This window comes from Centroberyx affinis, unplaced genomic scaffold, assembly GCF_046629955.1.
Source record: "Centroberyx affinis isolate AG114_WGS23_722 - 3 ecotype Tasmania unplaced genomic scaffold, CSIRO-AGI_Caff_v1 ptg004281l_1, whole genome shotgun sequence".
Taxonomy (NCBI): domain Eukaryota; kingdom Metazoa; phylum Chordata; class Actinopteri; order Beryciformes; family Berycidae; genus Centroberyx; species Centroberyx affinis.
In genome coordinates this window covers 82,418-104,786 of record NW_027282002.1, presented here as the reverse complement: position 1 = coordinate 104,786, position 22,369 = coordinate 82,418, and the positions used below count along the sequence as shown (strand labels likewise).

General features: G+C 42.7%; 1 protein-coding gene across 1 annotated transcript; it reads left to right on the top strand.

Annotated features, from left to right (window-relative positions):
* Positions 1–3,703: 3,703 nt before the first annotated feature.
* On the top strand, positions 3,704–20,808 carry jhy (junctional cadherin complex regulator). The gene is made up of 8 exons (XM_071543291.1): positions 3,704–4,134; positions 6,908–7,682; positions 12,174–12,269; positions 13,333–13,799; positions 14,262–14,550; positions 17,814–17,900; positions 19,646–19,768; positions 20,593–20,808. Exons 1-8 carry the CDS (start codon positions 3,704–3,706, stop codon positions 20,806–20,808), a joined length of 2,484 nt encoding a protein of 827 aa, XP_071399392.1.
* Positions 20,809–22,369: the final 1,561 nt, after the last annotated feature.

The window sequence follows — 22,369 nt, the reverse complement described above, 5'->3', positions numbered from 1 at the left end:
AATTCACTCATTGTGAGATCCAATTTTTCAGTGAGATCTCGACGAACAACGAGCGCCTACTCCGGTGCACACTTAACGATATGACCCGATAAAAAGAAGTAATAAGGATTGCATTTGTAACGCTTGTGTTTCTATCATACGATCTTTGCTCAATCGTGGGTAAATTGCTGCCGTTCCAAGTGGGATTTAACTATCTGCACAATAAAGGAGAGGTGCCGCAGAGCATTGCCGATAACGCCTCGACTCGCCCACTTGTACAAAGGTTTTTTATATGTTAAAAAAAAACGCAATTAACTTCTATACTAAATTGTAGCCTATTACTTCCCCGACAAGTAATTTTGACGTGTTTCCAGGTTGTCTGTAATTGACAACGTTGTATGACAGGTGTGAACAACGCTGTCTGGTATTTTCTCATAGGTGTGCCACTGTCGCGAGATTTTGTCGGTCCACTCATTTGCTCTGTCTGAGCTAACTATATTAATATTAGATCGCGAGATTTTCTCGGTCCACTCATTTGCTCTGTCTGAGCTAACTGTATTAATATTAGATCAAATATGCTTCTGCAATGCAAGCAATTATGGCGGCCGCAGTGGTGTGCGATCAGTGGCTTGCTATTCCTATACTTTAATTTTATTATTGTTCATTCTGGAAATTAGAATTTTCTTGAGTAGAAAATCCACGCTTTTTCTAATGGCCACGACTGACACAACTGACTCATGACTGGCTATGCTATAAAAATCCTCGTTCAGATGAAATTTGTTTCTGAGTAAAAAAAAAAGCACAAATAAGCTGATATGATTTTTGACAACATATTGAAGTCAGACATAACATTCATTTTAGACAAGTATTATGTCATGCAGCTCTTGTTTTGGACGAGGAGAAAGTATTAAACAATCCCAGCTGATAGGAAAATAGATTTTACTTTCACAGATATTACTGAGGTGCCCTTTGTGCAGTTCCTATGCAGCAAGTGTGAAACATGGATAAGTTGTGTGCACAGACGGCGACATCTTCTGGCCAATGCCACTTACTGTAGCTTGCCTCAACTCAAGTTCAATTAATAAGTCCTATAGTTTTCACATTCACAGGCAAATTGAACGGTTTATAATCAAATGACTTGCGAAACTGTAACTCTCATGAGAGCATGGCCTGTGTGTTGAGATACAGGTTATCCATCAGTACGTATGGCTTGACCGTTTCCATACTGCGCATGTAACATTCTATGCGGCGTTTTGCTGCCTTTAGGTGCTGTCGGAAATATCTATATTACACTTTGAGCTGCACAACCGGAAAAATAATTGTGTGTTTCTATGTTTAATGTTTAGTTGTCACACATTTTTAATAAATGAATTAAAACATCAATCATACAGGCCTACTGATGCGTATGTTCCGCTCTTCATTTGGCCACTGCAGGACAAAGCATCTGTGGGCCGGTTTCTGAAATATAACAGATAGGCCTACCAAAAATACAACCAAAACCACATGAATGCACCGACAAGCATATTTATGACTTCTGCTCTCGAAAGTAGGAGCTTTTACGAGGAGTACTTGAAGGCAGCACGTGTGCGTCCGCGTTTCCATGGTGGCAGTCTGACTGTTGAGTACTGACAGGAATGAGATGGGTGAGTAGCCCAGGAGCAGCTTACTAACTTAACTATTCATGAATTAGGACGCTGTTTATGCTGTTTTCATAACTGCCGTAACGTTAAATACAGTCGATGCTATATATTATATTTTTTACATGGGTTGGTTTTGAACGTGTTTGTTGCTTTGTTTTACTACGACTCACGCCTCGTTTGGTTGAATAGGCTACATGATAGCCTACTTGCAGCTAGTTAGTTATTATCGTTAGATGGAGAGTAGCCCATTAACTGTGTAACCGAAAATAACCACTCTTTGTTTTATATTGAAGGATAGTAAAATACAAACTGGGTAAATACTGAACACAACTGCGTTGCTAGCCCTCTCTTGTTTCACAGATAAGATATTTCCTGGGGAAAAAAAAGTTGTTGTTTTTCTATACCTATATTTAGCTGTCAGGTCAGCTCAGTGGGGACCAAAGTGGGCCCCAGGGGTCATTGAGAGGGTGCCATGGGTCCCCAGACAAAATGAAGAACAACTTAATGATCTCATTTAAATAATGTAGCATGACTGTTGTAATCATAGGTTTCACTCACCACTGTTATCTTCCCACTCGCAACTGAGACTGTTATACAATTCAATACTAAATCAGCAACAACACAAATCGTTTAATATTATATTATTTTTGAAACTACTGTTGATCTATAACTCAGTTATTCTGAAGAGAACTTGAAAATCCATTTTTTCAAGCTATAGCCCATGCCAGTCTTAAAGAGTAACTGCATGTTGCAACAGCTTTTTCAGCTGAAAGTGGATAACCTGCTACAATAAAAGACATGAATGTTCTTTTTTTTTTTTAATGGACTTCTATGTATATATATGAATAATCTTGTGTTTTCATAGATAATTTTCTATTGGTTCAAATCTAACCACTGCAAAAAATGCATTTCACATATACTTCAGAGTATGTTTAGAGATGTGTTTCAAAATATACAAAAAATAGCCAAAAGTGTGTTTGCACATGTAGCTGATATTCATTTGAAATATGGTTTGGATCCAGGAAATACATGTTCTTCCTATTCGCTGATCTGCTATATCAAAAATATAGAAATCCTATAGTAGTCCTATTACGACTCTTAATGCTGGTGTTTGTAAATGCTCCTTAAGCTCATTATAGCTGTCAACTCTCTTGTAACATCTATTCTTTGGTTCTGGAAAAGGGGCAGTGACAGAACACCCATAGTGCAATCTGGCAAAACTCTCTCTCTAGTTCCGTTTAACTCTCAAAACACAAGTTTAACTCCACTCTATGGGTTCTCATTAGTGATGCTATTAACTTATCCTCATACAACGATGTGTAATGATGGACTGCAACATGTGGTTGAAAACGCTTAACCTCACCCACAGGTCTCAAACTAGTGTGACATGCCAAGACTACTCTTCACACTTTGTTTTAGTGTGGTGACAGCATACATATACATAGACACACTGGTCAAACTGGTGAGCCTCACTGGGTAAATGCAGCTCCCAGTAGGATATGAACCAGACATGCTGACAATGCTTACACATGTTTAGTTCAGGTGTAACACTGCAGTTGCTGATCCACAATAGATTAGCATGATTTGAAGTAATGTCAGATCACTTATTATTGGCTCTCATTACTGCTCTCAGTAGCATTGTAAGCATGTTGGTTTGTGATGCACAGCTGTGTGTGTCCTTCAATGACTAATTTGTTTGCAAATTGTGAGCTTGGAATGACAAGTTTTTTTTGTTTTTGTTTTTAATCAAAATTGAGTAATTTACAAATTCCTGATCTTTGAATGCTACTTTATGCTTGTGTGGTGTTTTTTTAAAGAACCTTTAAAAGATAGAAAGTACAGTTTTGCCAGCTGGGATGTCAAATCTTTGATGCTCAATATCTTAGAACTGTACTCCACCCAGATAGAACCTTATAATTCAAAGCTCATGAAATTACACAATTGCTCAACATATTTCAGCCCCTTTTTCAACCTGCTGTTCTTCTCATACTATAAAGTTATCTTTTGTTTGTTTATCGGTTGCAGTGTTGGCAAGTCACCGCCCTGCCGCGAGCATCCCCTCTTCGCATTTGACAACCATATAGATGAACGCAGCGCCATCCAGCCGCAACATAAACATGGATAAAGGACTCACACATGGAAAGATGTATATAAGGCTGAAGAATGAGCAAGAGAAACCTCCTTCACCGACACAAGCAGGTGGGGTGAACCTGTGGGACTCTGCTGAGTCCGACACTGAGAGCCTGGCCCAGGAGAGGGCCTACCAGCACGAGCTGCAGAGGAGGATCGGCTGCCAGGGTCAAACCAACGGCGTACAATCCCAAGAGGAGAATGCTGACAGCTTACAGCGGGGGGACGGGGAAGAGGAAGACGTGAATGATGATGAGAAAGAAGATCTTCAGGTGTACGATAGCCTAGAAGTGGCAGCACACCCGCTTGTCAAGAGGAACTGCACACCGATCCCCATTGAAGCTCAGGATGCACATCAGCAAATGAATGAAAGAGAAGCATCAAGGTAAGGTATTCATATTCCAACACATCACCAAATGCCATTTTGTCAGATAAATAGCAGTTAATAGGTTGTTGTAATTAAATGACGGTGTTGCAGGTATATATAACATCACTGTGTATATTCCAAGCACATTGAGGCATACAAGTTGAAGCCTTGTACAGCAAAGGCCCAAAACTCGTATGGAAACAGTATTGAACAATGAAGCTAGTCTTGTGTTGAATGTCTTCAACAGGATACATTATAAAGGATTTAATCTAGAGATCAAAGTGTGCAATTGAAAACTGGGGTTCCAGTAAATGAATTTGCCTGAAGATGTGGCATCAAAAAGGGAAAATGTACCAGGGAAACGTTTGTCTTCATTCTTGCCATTGGAAATACACAAACTGCAAGACTTATTTCAGTCTGTTTATAATCACCAGGGGCTGATAACAAACCAAGTAAAAATCCTCATACATCCCTTACACAACTACAGTACATACAGGTTGAATAGGCTAAATATGATTGATTCTGACTGCAGTTATAGAGTTTGGCCACTAGATGGCAGTAATTGATGGTATTGATTTTAGTGGCACTACAATGAAAAGCATGAATACTGCTTTTGGCAGTCAAAACATTACATACAGGCTTTATTTCTTTGTGAAAATGGCATGAAAATGGTCATCGCTTCCATATCTTTTGTGAGAAGTTGAGCTGAATTTCACATTGTGTCTAAATAAAAACTATGCTCCAAATTGTGAGAGTAGGGAAGAGATATTGTTGTTGTGAAAAAATCTGTCTAATTAGGCTATTAGTTGAGTAGCCTTGCACATTATTTTTCAGTCCCCTCAGTATCACTATAGTTCAATTAAAGTATGGCATTATGTAAGCTATTTGCCACGGTGAGATTTGTGCCTCACCTTATTCAATTTGCCTGTTGCATTGAAATGTCACTATTTTCCCGTTACAAATTAATTAAAATTAAGCAGATAATAGCGCGGCTTGGGTGGAGTACAACAGGGAGAACCGCAGCCACAATCAAACCTTTTACTTTTAAACAGCGCACGGAAGAGAAAAGATAAATAGGCTGCATTCATCCCTCAACAATGAAACAGTGTCAGTCATTTAATGAGATGCGGGCATTGAGTTTATTGTGGCGGAGAATGGCCTAATTCAGGTGCTTTCAGAATAACTGCTTTCATTTAAGGGAAATTAGATTTTTGTTTTGTTTAGGGAGGATCACAATAAGTGGTCACTCTGTGGTCCATTAACAAGGATCATCGTCGGCAGAAAGGAGATCTGGGTTTCTGCCGTTCGGAGGGGGCAGATGCAGGAATCTGCGGCGAGGAGGACGACACCACATCTGTTCTCCCCGCTCTCGCCGACTCCGACTGTTGTCTCCTCTCCTGCTCTGTCCTCCAGACGCCGCCTGATAGTAATTTCCCTCCAAAATAGCGAGGGGGCATTCTCCCTTTCTCCCCGTCATTAACCTGCGCGGATTGATGCCCGCCAAGTGTGGGTCCACTTCCAACGCACATTGTTTCAGGGGAAAATGACCGTGACATATTCCCACAAAAGGCTCCATTTCATAGAGCCGCCGCAGTGGACACAGTCCCTTTCCCATCATCATATTCTCATAGTCCTCTCGGCTGATAGCCTCCTCAAAGCGGGTAAGCCCTTTCGCACAATAGTTCCCATTGCTTAGATTACAAAGCCAATGGGTATTCCTCATTCAAGCAAAAGATTCCTATTTAAGCAAGTCCATTCATCCCCCCTGTACCATATCTTCTGCCCATTTCCCTCGAAATATTGCTAAAAGATGTTTGAGTATACTTCTCATAACCAGTTTTCTTCTTTTTTTTTTTACATTTGCCCATTCAGAGTTCGTTACGATATTTCACTGGCTTTTGTATGTGGGTGTCTGCATCTTGGGCATGGAATAATAGCCTGTGGTGTTTCGCCAGTGTTGGAGGCATCGTCGCCCAGCTGCGTGTCGTCCATAATGCATTCTCCAACTTGTTTGAGTCTGAGTCATTAGTGAGCCATCCCTTACCCTTTTGGCCTCATAGAAGTGAAGGGCCCTACACCTAGGCAACCCCCAGCCCCCCCACCCACCCCGGCACACACCCTGCGCCCCGCCGCACGACATCGCGGCGGGAGAAGTAGGCTCCCCTCGTCCTCCCAGTAAGCACAACAAAGAGGCTCTCTGCTATTTATTTTAATGAGATCTTTTCATCACCATCAGAAAGAGCATTTTAGCCTGCAATTTTCGAGCCATTTCATAAGCTGAAAATTGCCGTTTGTGAACCATTCCCCCGCTAGTAGTCCTCAAACACACTCTCATTAGTGAGCCTGGAGGTGAAAATACGAAAATTATCTGTAAATACAGGCTCATAATCCCCCTCATCTGTTTCAATTTCAGAAGACGGCTTTTAGTCTCTGAATAAGGCCTAGAGCTCTTTGTTTGAGGACATCATCATTCTAATAATGGTGTAATGCCTCTTGTTCTTTTGACCTCTCAGTACAGGCCTGTGTTACATTCAAGTTTCTTAAAAGCTTCCTTTGGATATGGAAATCACATTAATGATGTTTACCAAGACAACAGAATCTAATTTAGCAAATAATATTCTTAAGGACAAATACATTTATGGCTCCTGGATAATTTTATTTAGTGACTTATTTCTCACTATTTGCTCAGTTAATTGAGCTGGGCAATATAGCTTTGACTTAGTGATGCCGATATTAATATCAGGCTTACTTTACTGATCTTTTTTGCCATTGTCTTTCTTCTACGTTGCAGACAGCTACCCTGTGATGACGCCTACTCAGACCTGCGCTATGATCCCAACTGGAGGAGGAACCTGAAGGGAGCTGGCCGCTTTAACGAGAGTCCACAGCTCTCTGTTGAGGAAGATCCCCAACTCTCTGGAGAGAAATCTCAGCAGAGACATCATGAAAGACAGGAGCTGTCCATCAAAGGAGGGTACAGATACATCGTCGCCAGAGGTCCAGCTGTTGTGGAGACCCCACACATGACTGGCGATGAGCCTGCACAGCCGTACCACCTGCACCCACATGACGGCCAAGCTGGCCACGCTGCCTCACTAACGTCCCCCCCCCACCTGCGTGCACACCACCGCCGCGCTTCACAAGCCAGCTCGCCAGAACCCGGCCATCCAAGTCCCAGCACTTCCTCTGAAAAAGACAACGGCAGCACTTCACAGAGAGAACTCAAAGTCACACATGAGAGGAGCCTCGACTGCGCCGGTGAAATCTCCAGCAGCTCTCCTGAGCCGGCGGAGCACTTTGAGGAAATACACGCCAGATACAAGCAAGAGTTTCAGACGTACTATGAGCAAGAACTGAGTCATACACCAGGAAGAGCGATGACAAAACAGCAAAAGAGCATGTCTAAATTCAAGAGTCCTAAGCTTTTATCTAACAGAAAGCTAGAAAAACTGAGAGAGGACATCGTGGAGCGCAACAAACTCACCCTGGGGCGCAACACAGCCAAATGTGGCTCCTATCTGAAGGCACATGCACCGAAGCGGGAAACGCCTGATACTGTGAATGAGGTGTGTGTGTGTGGGAGATTGAATTTTCTCTGGCAAAATTTTGTGCACTTGGTGAATTTCTGCCTCCGAGATCAAATCATCCATTGAAATGTGACAACAAGCTCTCAGACAGTTCCATAATGTCCATTCTTATGCTCTCCCTCTTCCCGAAACAGGTTGCAGTTACAGAAACAGACACCAGGAGCTGCACTAACACAGATTATGACTCTTAGGCTGCTGGGCTGCTGTTATGCTCTTTGCCCCACTTTGGCAGCATTTGGCAAGGCTTGGCATTACAATGAGGCAAGATTAGGTCTTTCTGTGCACTCCATGAGGTTCTGAGGGAGGACGGACCAGTGGGAATGTTAGGTTTTCATTCCTGTTTATTGCTTGGCAAGGAGAACAGAGAATTTATTGTTTTGTTTCATGTGATTCGTTTGGTGATGCCCCGTGACCTACTGGGTCCACAGTTGGCAATCAATAAAAATGTTTCACATTTTTAAAAGCCTATAATTGTTGGGTGATGGACAGATTTGTCTATTGACTCCATTAGCCTCTCTTGGTGATCTGCTAAACATTCACAGCATAAGTTGTTAATTTAGGCAATGAGCAAAGTAGATTCTGCTCACATTGTGGGATGATCGAGTGCTTTTATTCAGCCCAAACAGCTATTGGCACTTGTGTGTGGTATCTTCTGTATTTGAGGAGTTAAAAAGAGCATATTCTTGAGTATAAAGCTGAGTGATAGTGCTGTGATATGTTTTGCAATGACTTAATATTGGTGGTGAATGCAGCCAGGTTTCCCTAGAGTGAGACGTTTTAAATGTGGAGGTCAATCCTTGGGCTTGTTAGTGCTCTAAACACGTGCCGCTGTTGTGTCTTAGCTTTATATTGTTCACAGATTGGTACTTACCATGCAACCAGGGGATAGGAAAAATAGCCAAATCTCTGTGTATTTGCTCTTGAAAGCTTAGTTATAATCTTGGAGACAGGCTATCAATGGGCAGTTGCTTGAATGCAGCTTTTTTTCATGAGAAGAATATAGGCCTTTTCCTGCGTCAGCCAAGCTTATGCTCATTTAGTCATATTGTCAGAATATCTATATGTCTTTTCTTGTCGTCTCGGACAAGAATCGGGAGAATATCCTATCATGTTTGCTCTGACCCAGTCTGGAAAATTAATTTGGCAGAGGAGCATTGCTGTTTTCAACTGCCCTCCCCTTCACAATGTGAAAGGGGCCGTGTCTGGCTATGCAGTGCCTATTATGAGTTGATGTGTACAACAAGAACATCAGAGAAGCATGGTTACCAATAGGCTCTTAGATATCCCTGCACCTGGCACAGTGACATAATTGGTCGGGATGGCCCGCATTCCCCATTTGTCGGGCCATATGACTGTTTGCTGGCTATAATACCCCCAACCTTGTTCACCCATCTGAGCCCCAGCCCGCTACAATGTCTCATATCATCGCCATTTACATAGTCAAGAGCCGTTAGCTTTGTGCAATGGTAAACAGAGCCAGAGCCTTCCCCTCTCCTAAACCCTCATGTTTTGTCATTTTCCCCCTGAATTCGCTTATTAGTTTTCCATTGCCACGTCTCCCCCAAGACGTGTCCCACTTAATGGGGTACATGGGGCATAAAAGAAGGGGGCACCAATTTGCATGTAGTCTATTTCCTGTTTCATCATAGGATTCATTTAAGAATTGGGTGTGTTACCACAACATTATAACCTATCACAAAAGCTATTCAGAAATAGGCTAATGCTAAAGCAAAGTAATTTTTGAGACCATGTTTTGGAAATAGGCTCATTGAAATAAGATCTTCTAGAGAAGCTGCATTGTAATTAATCATGCTTAAAGGGAAAATCCACCCTAAAACAGAATTCACATGTGAAATTTGTATGAGCTGGGACAGTTCTCGATTCACTTTCCTGAATCTAGACGCAAAAGACCCAAAACTGTCTTGATGCTATCATCAAGAGACACCTCTGACCTGCTCCATTGGTATCGAATGAGGGACAGAATTTATGGACACAGTGACAGTACTCAAGGTGAATTGGCATTTGTACAAATTTAATGTCCAAGAATTGTTAGATCTCCAATGAAATAAAGGTTATTTGGATGGAAGAGCTCAAAAAACATTCTATGGTTCTACAAACCCAGTTTCCAATCAATTGTCAAGAGAGCATCTGTACGTTTTCTCTCCTGATGAGATTGCAGATGTGGTTCTCTGGTCTCTAGCTTTGGAACAGAGCTGTTTATATTCACAAACACTAAATGAATGAAATATTCAAGATCAAAGGAGTAACATATACGAATTCGGTTTTAGGGTGGATGTTTGCTTTAATGTTGAAGGTCACTAAGAGAGGTTGTGTGATCTTAAAGCATCTGAAAACACCAAAGCAAATTTTCATAATTGCGATAACCATATATCTTCCATCAAATAGCTTGCTGTGCCCCCCTCCCATGTCCATATCTCCTTTCAAAAGACAGCAACTCCACATCCAAATCGCATCAGTTTCACCAATCATTATTCGAGTCCAGGCAAGCAAGACGCTACGAGGCTCTTTTAAAATACCCCATTTGGTCTTTTGAAGAGAAAGGACTTCTGAAAGCAACTTGTGATAATTAGCCGTGTTATTAAATGTACACAATTTCCTAATGCGGCAAATGCTTAGCCGGGGCGAGTGGCAGAGTGGCGGTAGCGATGATTGGCTTCAGCGGGGCTGGGGCCTCCTTTGATAAAGACAGAAGTAGCAGATCAATCTTCTGCTATTGCACTCAGCCCTCAGAGTCCCTTCTCGTCTTGCAGGCCCTCACTTCAAAGCCAAGGGAACATAATGTACAATCTTTTAATAGCTTTAGACCAAAGCTCCGGGGAGCTCTCTGCCACTGTATACCCTGCCTCAGTCTAAACACCTAATCAAGATTACCTGGGCTGGCCACAATAGCAGCTAAATGCAATTCAAGATCCACAGCCCCTTTGAAGTCTTCATTGCGAAAAGCAGATGTTTCCCGGGTACAGGGGGTAATACAGCTAGCTGCAATTGCCGGACTTTGTTGTGACATCGTCTCGCTGAGAAGCAATTACGGGCCTCCCAATTTAGCAGAAAAGATATTACACAGCTTACCATGCTCAAAATGCAATACAGGCTTGATCATTTGCTCCAACTGATTGGGATTTTTGTAATGGGTGACAAAAGGCAATGGCAGGGGGAATGGGCAAAGGTGAGAGGCGCAAAGTGTTTGTGTGTGTGTGTGTGTGTGTGTGTGCTGCCGGACATAGTCACCTGTTACTGATCTTCAAACAGCTGCTCTGGCAACACCAGCCTTGGCGAAAGCTCATAACAGCACCTGAACTCCAGAAATGTGTAACAGTCTGTGCGTCAATTTCAGAAAGATTTCCTCATTTGGTCGGGGAATACATGTAGGTATTCACTTGACTACCCAAAGTGTTAAGATTTTGCTTTAAGGCTAGTAGCTTAGACACACAAATATCATAAAGCCTAGTTACTTTTTCCAACAATGGCCCTACTTTTTGGCAACATATCATCATCCAGGTCAGGCAGAGACTTCTGTTTTTTCTCCTGTGTACTCCCAGCATACCGCTCGCCTCTCAGCCTATTAGATACAATAACATGGCAAACAACCCTATTGATGGATATATTACAACTGCATCCACTCCCTCTTCGTGACCTTCACCTATTCAAGCTCACAGAATTAGTGGCATTCAGCGAGAAAGTCTTCAGCCTGTCAATACCATCGATCCACTCAGATTGTCCTCCGCAGCTGAGGGGAGTCCCAAAGTTAACTAAATGATTTTCATTACAGCATTAACAGAACATATTTCCCTGCCACAAACGGGTGCATTAGGAACAACTGAAACAGTAAATTGATGTAATATGATGTGGTTGAAGAAGATGGGAATTGATAGTAGTGAAGGAGTGTGATGCAGTATTAGCCCACATGAGTCGGTGTAAGTTGTCTTGGGTTTTAGCAAAGGCATGTGTAGGATTTTATCTAAAATTATTTTTTACTTCCGAGCCACAAATCTTTCTAGCAATGGCATTGGCCGGCTAGAATGAAAACAACAATTTAAAAATGTCATTACAAAGTGAAAATAATATAATTTCGATGGAGAGCTTGTGAAATTGTGATGGGCAAACTACCCCATTTGTGATTACTACAGCAGAATACAATGTAGCTAATATCGCGATTCATTTTTCTGCCCCACGATACGTATTGTCACATTTCTGTATTGTGATATATTGATTTCCGATATATCGTCCCATCTCTAATTATTTTGTTTATTTCTACTTTGCACCTTGCTGGACTGAAATATACAATAAATTATCATCATAATACTCATGACTGATGTATAAGCCCATCATCATTATCAGCAGTACTGAACAACTCAGCTAATCATCAAGTTGCCTTAAAAATCCCTTGAAAACCCTTTGTCTCCCAATTCTTCTCTATCAACATGGTTTCCTTTTCTGTCCTGTCTAAAGGTGTGTGAAGCTCCAGAGGAGACAGCCATGGCAGAGAGTCTGGAGGAGACTTCAGACCCGGAGCTGAGGTGGCTCCAGAAAACACAACAACTGAGGGTAGGAACCCTCAACCCTCCTATCCTTCTCAATTGGTTCACCTCATTCACCACCCAGATTGTTTTGTGGTATTGTATATATATGGCAGCCAGCGAGGGCTTCCCACTCCAGATGGGAATATCTGCTGCACAGCGGGGTGGGGGGGGGGCACTATCACCCGGGCTTTTAATTTCCTCCCAGAATGTACACACAATCGCTGATAGGTTTGTCGCAGTGGGGCTTGCCGAAGACGTCTCTGAGAAGGAGTCAGAGAGAGAAGGGGAAGGGGAAGGGGAGGGGAGGGGGCGGGTTTGGCAATGGAGAAGTATTATTATTTTGAGCACTTGAGCGGCCACCTTAACGCTGCCAAGCAGAGGCGTATAAATATTTTCCCACTGGAATGGGCAAAGCTGGTGTTTTGCTAAATCAGCGCCATTAGATGCATGAGGTGCAGGCCCGAAGACCACGGCGAAATAATTTGGTCAGATCATGCAAAGAAGAGCGCCGGCCCTACTTACGCTTGGGAAAGAATCGTGCCTGTCGACCAGAGCTCATGTTTGTCTGGGTTTTTTTTTTTTTTTTTTTTTTTTTTGGGGTTGTTTTTGTTTTTTGTGGTAAAAATGGGTAGATCTAGATTTCATGCTCTGTTCTCTGCAGCACCTTCTCCTTTAAAAACAAAATCTGAGTCTTTGAATACGAAGATAGCGAAAGATATTTAAAAAGATGACTGCTATAGAATAATTGTTGGCATTAACCAGGTGACCAGGTTATATACACTTACCTACATCTAATACGTTATCACATTGACCAAATAATAACTTGTCAGTCATCAGTCATTGCTCCACTTTGTCCCCATAAATTTTGTCTATTTAGATAAGCAGGTATGGAAGTTATGATGGCAAACGATTTTATATGCTGGGACTTTTGCCAGGGGTTAGTTAACCACGTTATGGGTTAGTTAGGGTTAGGACAAAGTCAATCTTTAAAGTCAAACGTGTCTAAATTGCTACTCTATTGTTCCTCTGACATCATTATTCAACACAGACAAATGTTATCCTCATTACTAATCCTACTCCGACCCCAGGTCACCCAGATCTCCAAAGAGAAGAAAGCCCGGCGGAAAGGAAGCCCCAAGCGGCGACCTCCTGCCCCGGGGGTCAAAGCCGAGCGGGGCGACGGTCTGAGCTCCCCCGCCGCGGGACCAAACCCCCGGAAGACTCCTTCATCGCAGCCTCCGCCTCCCACCATCCACCTTAACATCAACCTCAACACGTCCACCGACCTCCTTCCCTTCCTGCGGCAGACGGGCCGAGACGCCGTCATCAGCTTAGCGTCCCTTCACGGCCCCGGATCCGACGTCCGTTACGTCAACCGAGTTCCGCGGCTTTCTCCCCATGACGGTCGGTTGCAGGGGGCGGCGGTGCCACAACTCGCCTTGTCCCCGGGGTGTCGGCAACCCAGGCCAGGGAAGCCCACCCAGGGGTGCAGCGAAGAGCTAAATGCAGAACTTCACCACTGGCACCTGGAGAATAGCCCTGGAAGATGGCAAAGGTGAAGCATTTATATGTTTATTGACCATGTGAAAGATATTACATTAGATTAGAGGACACTTTAAGGATGCCCATGGGAAATTGGGTCGCTGCAGCAGCAAATAATCAGTCAGAAAAGAAAAAACAGAGCAAATCGGGGTATTAAAAACATATTAAGCCATTTTCTGAATGAAGAAATATGACAAATATACTGTATGTATTGGCATGTATAAAATAACAGCAGTAAATGAGAAAATATGAGAATATAAAAAATGTGAATTTACAGCTTATGTTCCGCATATTTAAAATGTGTGTCATCCATTAGCTCTCTACAATGTCAGATCAGAAATATGTACAAATGTGCAAATGCACATAGGCCATAATAATACTTTCTTATTCTCCATTAGCAAATGTAATTAGTCTAGTAATTTATTACTAACGTGACACCCCACACTGTGGATCCACCAATGATTTGGTCTCTCAGGCCAACTGCACCAAAATGGCTGTTACCCTGCGAGGCGGAGGACCAGAATCAGAGTCCAAACGAGCTTCACGCTAACCAGTTTCCTGAAGACAGCCCCAGGCCGCCCTCCACCACCCAGTCCCAGCACTCAGGCTCCTACGCAGTGCTGCCCCCTATAGGCAAGCCTCAGACAGGAGCAGAGCCTGAGCTGAGTGTGACGACCACCCTCCCCATCCAGAGAAGCAGCTCCGACGGCTACCTGGCACAGATGGAGAAACAGAAGCAGCAGAGGGAGAGACTCACTTATAAGGTTGGTGTGTGTGTGTGTGTGTGTGTGTGTGTGTGTGATCTTTACATCTTTAAAAGGGGAATACTGACAATGAGTGTTCAAACATTTTTTCCTCTGCCATAGGACAGTTCAGTTAGTGTTACTGATCAGTCTGTGCCCAAAACAAAAGAAAAGAGTTCATCCTGCCCTCTAATCTGAAATCTCACTGTAGATATACAGTGTAACTCCATTGAGAATGAATGTGAAATGACGGTGAAGGTGAGAGCACTCAGGGTCATTCAAAATAGTTAGCATTGCTATAAAATAAAGGTTGTGTGTGTAAAAGCTCAAACAAACATCGTATCACTCAACAAAGTCAGTCTCCCCATACAAGGTTTATCTATGGGGTTTAACTATCTCACACTTCACTGAGCTGTCTGAGTCTGCAGAACAACATCTTGTTGCATGTATCTACAAAAGTTGTTTCCAAAAGCGAATACAAGAGTACTTCTTTTCTTATCGACGCTTATGTATTTTTGAAATTATGCAATTGGGTTTCAACAGGTTTCAAAGGCTCAAGGGCCACAAAACTCACTCAGCACATAAATGACCGCGTAAACTTTCAAGTAAGAAAAATAGAAACACATTACGCGGCTTCACCTAACAAAAGTGATACATGAATTCTTAAATTGAGTGGCATTCCCCTTTAATCCCCATGTACACGAGAGGTTACACAAATAAATGTCCCTTTGAAGTCCCAAATAATCCCCTCAGCTGCCTCCATGCGGGGCCGGTTTAATCCGAAAGGAGGGCTCTGGTGACTAAGGGCACAAAACATCAGGTTAATTGTCTAGCCCCGCTAAGATACACTTAATTGCTATGAGATGATGACGATATAAACCGCAGAGCTGCAGGCCCTGAAAAGCCATTTGAAGATGTGTTAGAGGATAAGGTGATTAGGAGGGAGAGAATAGGGCCGTCTGTGAGGCGCGGGGCCACTAAACATGCCCATTTGCATGTAATGATTTGTCCGTTGTTGTTTTTTTTCCCCCCTCTCCTTTGGTTCGTCAGGCTGAGCCCTGCAGGTGGGTGCTGCTGAGGAGTGGAGAGAGTGACTCAGCCACCACCACCCCCCCACTCCCCTCCTGCAAGGTAGTCACATAGACAGCCAGTTTAGACATATTTGGATTTTATTAAAGCTACAATATGGAACTTTTTGCCTTGAGGTAGCAAGGTGTATTGTAAGTCCCGCCCTCCTCCAGCCTCAGTAGGGCAAGTTCCCACCCCAACACTCGGCACTCATCTTGATGAGCTGTGTGATGAACTCTGTGGGATAATGTAGCACCGCTAGATCACTACACAGAAAACCTAGCTAACCTAGCTAACAGGCTAGCATGCTACCTGTATAACAGTATGCAAACCAGCTCTGCGTCACTTCTGAGCCCTTTTGTCTCCTTCATGTCGACGTTCACCATGTTTTTGTCTGCTGTACATTTAGCTTCGCTGTACTTCCTTTTCTTACTGCTTTCCTTTGTTGTTGTTAGGATTTCTCTGTTCTGTGGCTACTAGCGTCACCTTGATAGCCACAACCCAGCTCACTGCAGGCCACGCCCATATAACCCATCCAAACTAAATAGTCACCAATAACATACAATATATCCTATTTATTTATTGTTATTTTAATGTGAAAAAAGTTGCATATTTCAAATTTAAACGACAGCCGATGATTTGTTTGCTAACTTAATTATACCGTTGATGGGGTCAACAATGGAGTTCGGTGAACCCCAGGAAGACTGGAAAGTATGACTGTGTGCTCAGGGGTTGCATTCATACAGGAGCCTTCACGTTGTCCTCCTGCGGTGTCCAACCCCCCGACCTCCCCTCTCCCCCCCGACCTCCCCTTTCCCCCCACCATGTTAGCCATCATGTCTGACGAGATTACAGGCTCAATTTGTAAAGCAGTCCAGCCCGCGGTGCCCGGGCATGAAAGCAGACGAGCGTGACTTAGGGGCTGAAAAGAAAGCTGCCCTGTCGTGTCCATGACCAATGTGGCTAATTCTGAAGCAAACTGAAATCCCCCTTCCAAAAAGCAGCCAGTACAATCTGGAATGATTAGTCTCCTTTTGTCTGGGGCAGCTTGTGGATCGCATACACACACACACACACACACACACACACTTCATCACCACTTTTGAAGGAGCGGGTGTACATCTCTTTCTGTCTTTGCCCCTATCACTTGGAATCCATTCATCAGGGTTCAACTCCAGCTCACCATCAGTGGCCCTGAAAAAGGCACTTCAACATCATACTAGGGCCTAATGAGGAAATATGTTCCTATATATGGTACTGAGGCAAAATCCTTTCCAAGCGTCCATGAGGTTTTTTAGTCCACCTGGTTTATACTCTGTATATATTGTATGTGTGTCATTGTATGATTAATCACTTATAATGTAATAACCTGCAACATTTTCATATGAATAAATATCCGTTTTGCTACTCTATATTGCCGAATGATATAACACAATTGTGATTCAACACCCGCTGCCTGGTAGCTCTTTCCTGGTAAAAATCCTCTGCCACACAGGAAGTGATGCGTTTTATGTTTCCAGTTTGTTTGGAATAAACAGAAGAAGAACTGGGTAGTTAGCATAGCCACCATGGCTGAACAGTCAAAGAAAAGAGCGCCACCTACAGAAACTCAGACTGCATCAACAGAAAATCCAAGGAGAAAGACAAAGTCGCAGTACTGGACACACTGTCTGATTGACAGGTGATCTCTAGGAAGTGCTGGGTTCAAATTGTGTGTTTCTCTGTTTAAGAGAATGTTTGTATGTGTATGTGTGTGTGTTTCTGGGAGAGGACAAACAAGTGAGACAGCCAAAGGAGAAGGAAAGAGTGCATGAGAAAAGGGTTTTGTGTTAGAGAGAATGTCACTCAAAAGCGAGCCCATCTCTCCATTTAGTCTGCCCGTCATCCGTCTGTCATCTCTCCTCTCCTTTGGTCTACTGTTAGCAAATGTTCTTACAAATGGACTATTTACTATGCAGCACTTTAATCTGAACCCAGTCTAAGGCTAAAAAGACATCAAATTGATCAAAATTGCAGTTGGGAATTTACTGTTTGTGACGTGTTGCCGTTTCCACAGCCATCAAAACAAATAGAGTTTAATTCAACAATAGTCTGCCTCCAATCAAGTAATCAAAAATGTCACTTGATGGTCCTGCCAGTGTCAAAACTTCAAAAACTCTCTCTGTCTCTCTCTCTCTCCCTCTCTCTCTCTCTCTCTCTCTCTCTCTCTCTCTCAGGCCTACACGCTGAAAGACTACAAGCAGCTGAAGCAGGATGTGAACCTGCGAGGCCTGGGCCCTGACTACACAGCCAGTGAAAAGACAGTGAGTACCGACCTGCAGCTTCAGCAGCCCTCCAGTGTCATATGAGCAGGACTTTTCACTGCCCATTAGATCTGTAACCACAGTACGCGTTAGGGGGTTTTCAAACAAACTGACTGTGAATTGTGAAAGTCTTTTAGGCTATTGGTGAATGCAGTTTGGTTCGACGGATCTGGGTTTTTGAAGGATAATTCCAATGCTGATATTTTTGGATTGAAGCCGCTGATAGCTGATATTCTGTGCCAATATGCAGTATCATTAGATTTGACCATTTTCATGCCAAAAAAGTTCCAAAAACATAGAAATAAAGTAAAACTCTCCATTGAAACCCTGGATAATAATGATAATAGTGATCATCATCATCGTAATCATTACAATAATCGTCATCATCATCGTCATCATGCATACTTGTGTGGAGTTTGATCAAAATATCTCATTAGAATCAATTCAGGTTAAGGTCTTCCCATAGACAACCTGTGTAGTATTGATCAATTCTACAATAAATATGTAATCAATCAAACTGCATTATATCCATCCTGAAGGAGGATGACACTGACTGGCCGATATATGAATTTTAATAAAAGGCCAATATTGAACAATATATTGGCAAACTGATACATTAGTGTAACCCTGTGAACAACAAGATGAAACATTTCCCAAAGATAAAGTAGGCTTGAAATTCACCAAAGGGTAAATTGGCAAAACAAAGATGTACACACACAAACACACACACACACAGCCAGTCCCGCAGTGGCAGAGAAAGGTATTTGTGCACTTTGCAGCCCTAAAGCTCCATATTATTCTCTCTCAACTTTCTCTCAACCGCTTATTCCCACCTCACTTAGAATTGTGTCGTTTAGTTTTCCTCTCAGAAATGCGATTTCTCTTGCCAAACCGCAAGCAAGCTCAAAAGACCGAGCGAAAAAACAAACTGTAGTATTGATTGCGGGAGAGTACAAAGTACCAGAAGCTAACAAGCAGAGAGATGTGCATCTGCCCCCGTAGCTATCTGTCAGCTGTTTTTTATTTGTTCATCTCATGTTGAATTATAGGGCTTTTTTTTCTAGTATTTGAACATTTTTACCGCCTTAAAAAAAGCAGTAAACGCAAACACGACACAAACGCTGACCCACATACCAGGGTGTTAAATCACTCAACATCTTTTTTTGTGATTTGCTGATGGGCAGAATCGCTTATTAAAACGTATCCATACAGAGAAAATGAGATTATTAGCTGTTTTGACGGCAATGATTAGCTGCCTTTCAGTCGGTTTCCAGCGTCCCAGTCGTGATGTCCGCCAGTGTCATTGTGTGTCCGCTGACCCTCTCTCCCTCATTTAAAGGCTCCCGTCCCTCTCCGGCAGATAAAACCAGATTTACAAAGCAAATGAGAGCATCCCTAAGAAATTAAGTGCTCTTTGTGCTTTGATGTAGCTTTTGTTAAACACCCAGTTGTAAAAAGTGAGCATGTTTGGCCAATTTGCACTAGATTGAGCCCCGTGCGCCTCCAGGACCGAGCCTATTAGTGAATGATATGTGTAAATGTTGATAGGCCCGCTGAATGGCCGGCTGTATTTGGTTTTGCAGGGCTGCGTGGAGAGGCTCTGGCGAGGGGATATACAAAGAGAAGGGCCTTAAGGGAGAAATGGCTCAGTTAATTAAACCCTCTTTTGTAATCTGCCCCTTTCTCTCTCTCTCTCTCTCTCTCTGTGTCTCTCCCTCTCTCTGTTTCGCCATCATCATGCTGAGAAAATGAGGCGGCAGAAGCTGTATTCAAATGTGATCCGCGAGCAGAACAAAAAGATGAGTAGGATTCCCTTTCTACCGGCCAAGGACCCGGAAGGCAGTGACAAGAAGGTTCCCAGGACGAAGGTGTGTCTGTGTGTTTCTCTGTTTGTGTGTGTGTGTGTGTGTGTGTGTGTGTGCTTGTGTGTGAACGCGAGCACATGACTGTTTGAGAAAGAGCGTGGGTGCTTGTGTGTTTGTGTGAGAGAGACGAATTCTGACGAAGCAAAATGGAGAAGAAGAAAAGAAAGTATGATATGAGATTAGGGAGAATGTCAGTAGCTATGTTTCCATTCAACTGTCTAGTGAATTTTACACAAACTTGTGAAATGTTGCAAAAATTTTGACTTAGGTGTGTTTTTCCATCAGCTAGGTTGAATAGAGAGAATTCCTGAACGTCAAAAACAACAAAAAAGTTTGTTATTGCTCGTTAGTGTCAGCTATTGTCAGGCCATATTTCATCTGAAAATCAAGAAATGCACCTGGCAATATTCTAATCCACCAACTAATGGTCACAAAACCACAATGGAGACTTATACATGTGAGAAATAACATGTACGATATTCTGACGTACCAACTAAGGATCATACAACCATGGTGGGTAACTTTATTCATGGGAGAAACAGTGGCATGACATTTCTGGGAGGTCATGGTGGACAGATATTTAACATTTCAGGACGTCCAAAGACACTTTTGAACTGTTATACAATGAGATTGAACCACTAGTCGGGCTGATCATGCTGAGACTATATATATAAAAACCTTTTTGCAATATTTTTATCAAATTTTGCCGTTTCCATTAAGCTTTTCTAATTTCTAAATTACATCATAAAAATACTAGGCTCAAAACCTTCTCTCAATGTCAATCTCTCTTCTCTCTCTCTCTCTCCATCTCTCTCTCTCTCTCTCAGGCCTTGGAATATGCCAAGACTGTAGCGAGGCCCCCGGTTCAGCCCCAGCCTAAGCCAAAGCCGAGTCGGAAACACGGGCCCGAAGGCTCCGCGGAGCACGCTCCCTACCTGGACGGCTTGGACCTGTCCCAGCTGGCCACGCTGGAGCTCCTGAGGAAACGCCACGAAGAAGAAAAACGGGCCGTGGCCTGCTTCAGAAAGGTGCACGCTGTCTGAGGCGAGACGCAGCTCACTTAAACAGTCGAACACTCAGAGTCAGTAGATCTCGTGCTCTGCTAGATTTTTGCACTGCAGGATGCGAGACGCTACATGTAGGACAATCTCGCTTCATTAAAGGTGCTGCGTTTAGCATCAATAAATCATTACCACATTAGTTTTGAGACATTAGTATAATTACTGTAAACAAATGAGACCATCACCAAGAAGATTGGCAGCCTCTACTGACCTCTGCTCTGCATTTTACATTGTGAGCCACCGGGTCAGATTTGGAGGGAAATCTGCTGGATTGCTTTACGGCACAAAACAGGAAGAGGGCGCTGTTCTTCCAGAGCAAACAGAGCTAAAGCTTTCAGAGTTTCTGGTAACAGCAGATGGCAGAAGGAGTGAAAGGTCAATGGAAAAAGCACTTCCAAAATGTTGATCCTCTTCAGTAAAGCAAAACTTTTCGTTAAAGAAACAAAGATCTTCTTTGTGACAGGAAGCAACACAGTTTATAGGAAATGTGTTCTTAATTTGGAGAAACTCTAACACTAACAATACCACAGGGGTGAGATATAGGCTACCAGTCATCTTGAACATAGTCTCATTTGTTTACAGTAAACATATCAAGGTATCACAATTAATTTGACAGTGATTTATTGATGTTTAAAAATGAAACACATGCCACCTTTAAAAACAGTGCAAAGTCTAAACATTCATTGTCAGCACTATTCCCTTTTATTGATGTCCTCTTCAATAGGTTTGTCTAACAACGCAGCCTATTATGTCATGATGACATTATTTGTGTCATATCTTGTAGAGAAATTAGTTTTGTGAATGCTTTTGCCAAGCAAAGCAAGCAGTTTTGATTACCTCTTGTATGATATTCAATGTGCTTTGTACAACTAAACATGATCATATTGGATAATTGAGATTGCACTTGATTCATATGTCAATGTTGGAAACATTTGACCATTCTTAGGTCAATGAGCCTATTTTATACAAATCAGGTTTAGCCACTGGACAGACTCACGTCAAAAGTATTTGCAGATTCTTCCTATGTTTGTTTTAATGTGCTTGGAGTACCAGATGGGTGGGGTTTACCGCATTGGGACATATCAGTTGGTGTCATATAAATTGGCAATTACAGAAAAGTACAGTATACTGACTCCCAGATGATTTCCTGCTAAACTTCCTGACACTTGTACTGTCCGATATGGCAGACCCCACCCATGTGGCACCTAAGTTGGGAAAAAAATGCAAATACTGTTCAGCACAGTCCTGGGATGGAACAGGCGCATAAAGATGCCGGCCTCATGGACTGATGTCATTCTGGATTTTAGGTCTTCCCACAGAGAAAGTGTTTCCAAACTGGCAAGAGTGAATGTTGACACTGAATAGTCCTAGTAAGCCTAAGTCTGTTGGATCCAACTTGTTTTAGCGCTGCTTTTTTTTCTTGGCAATGTGCTAAGCTGAATGATGGATGTCATGGTAGAGGAAGCTGCATATTGTAAGTGAAGCCTACCTGCTGTAATAACTTGTTTTGCACACAGTGCCTTATCCTGACCATGGGAAATAA

Coding starts and splice junctions, on each gene's coding strand:
- jhy (XM_071543291.1), top strand. CDS start 3,704: ATGAACGCAGCGCCATCCAGCCGCAACATAAACATGGATAAAGGACTC. Junction 7,683..12,173: donor CGCCTGATACTGTGAATGAG/GTGTGTGTGTGT, acceptor TCCTGTCTAAAG/GTGTGTGAAGCTCCAGAGGA. Junction 19,769..20,592: donor AGAAGGTTCCCAGGACGAAG/GTGTGTCTGTGT, acceptor TCTCTCTCTCAG/GCCTTGGAATATGCCAAGAC.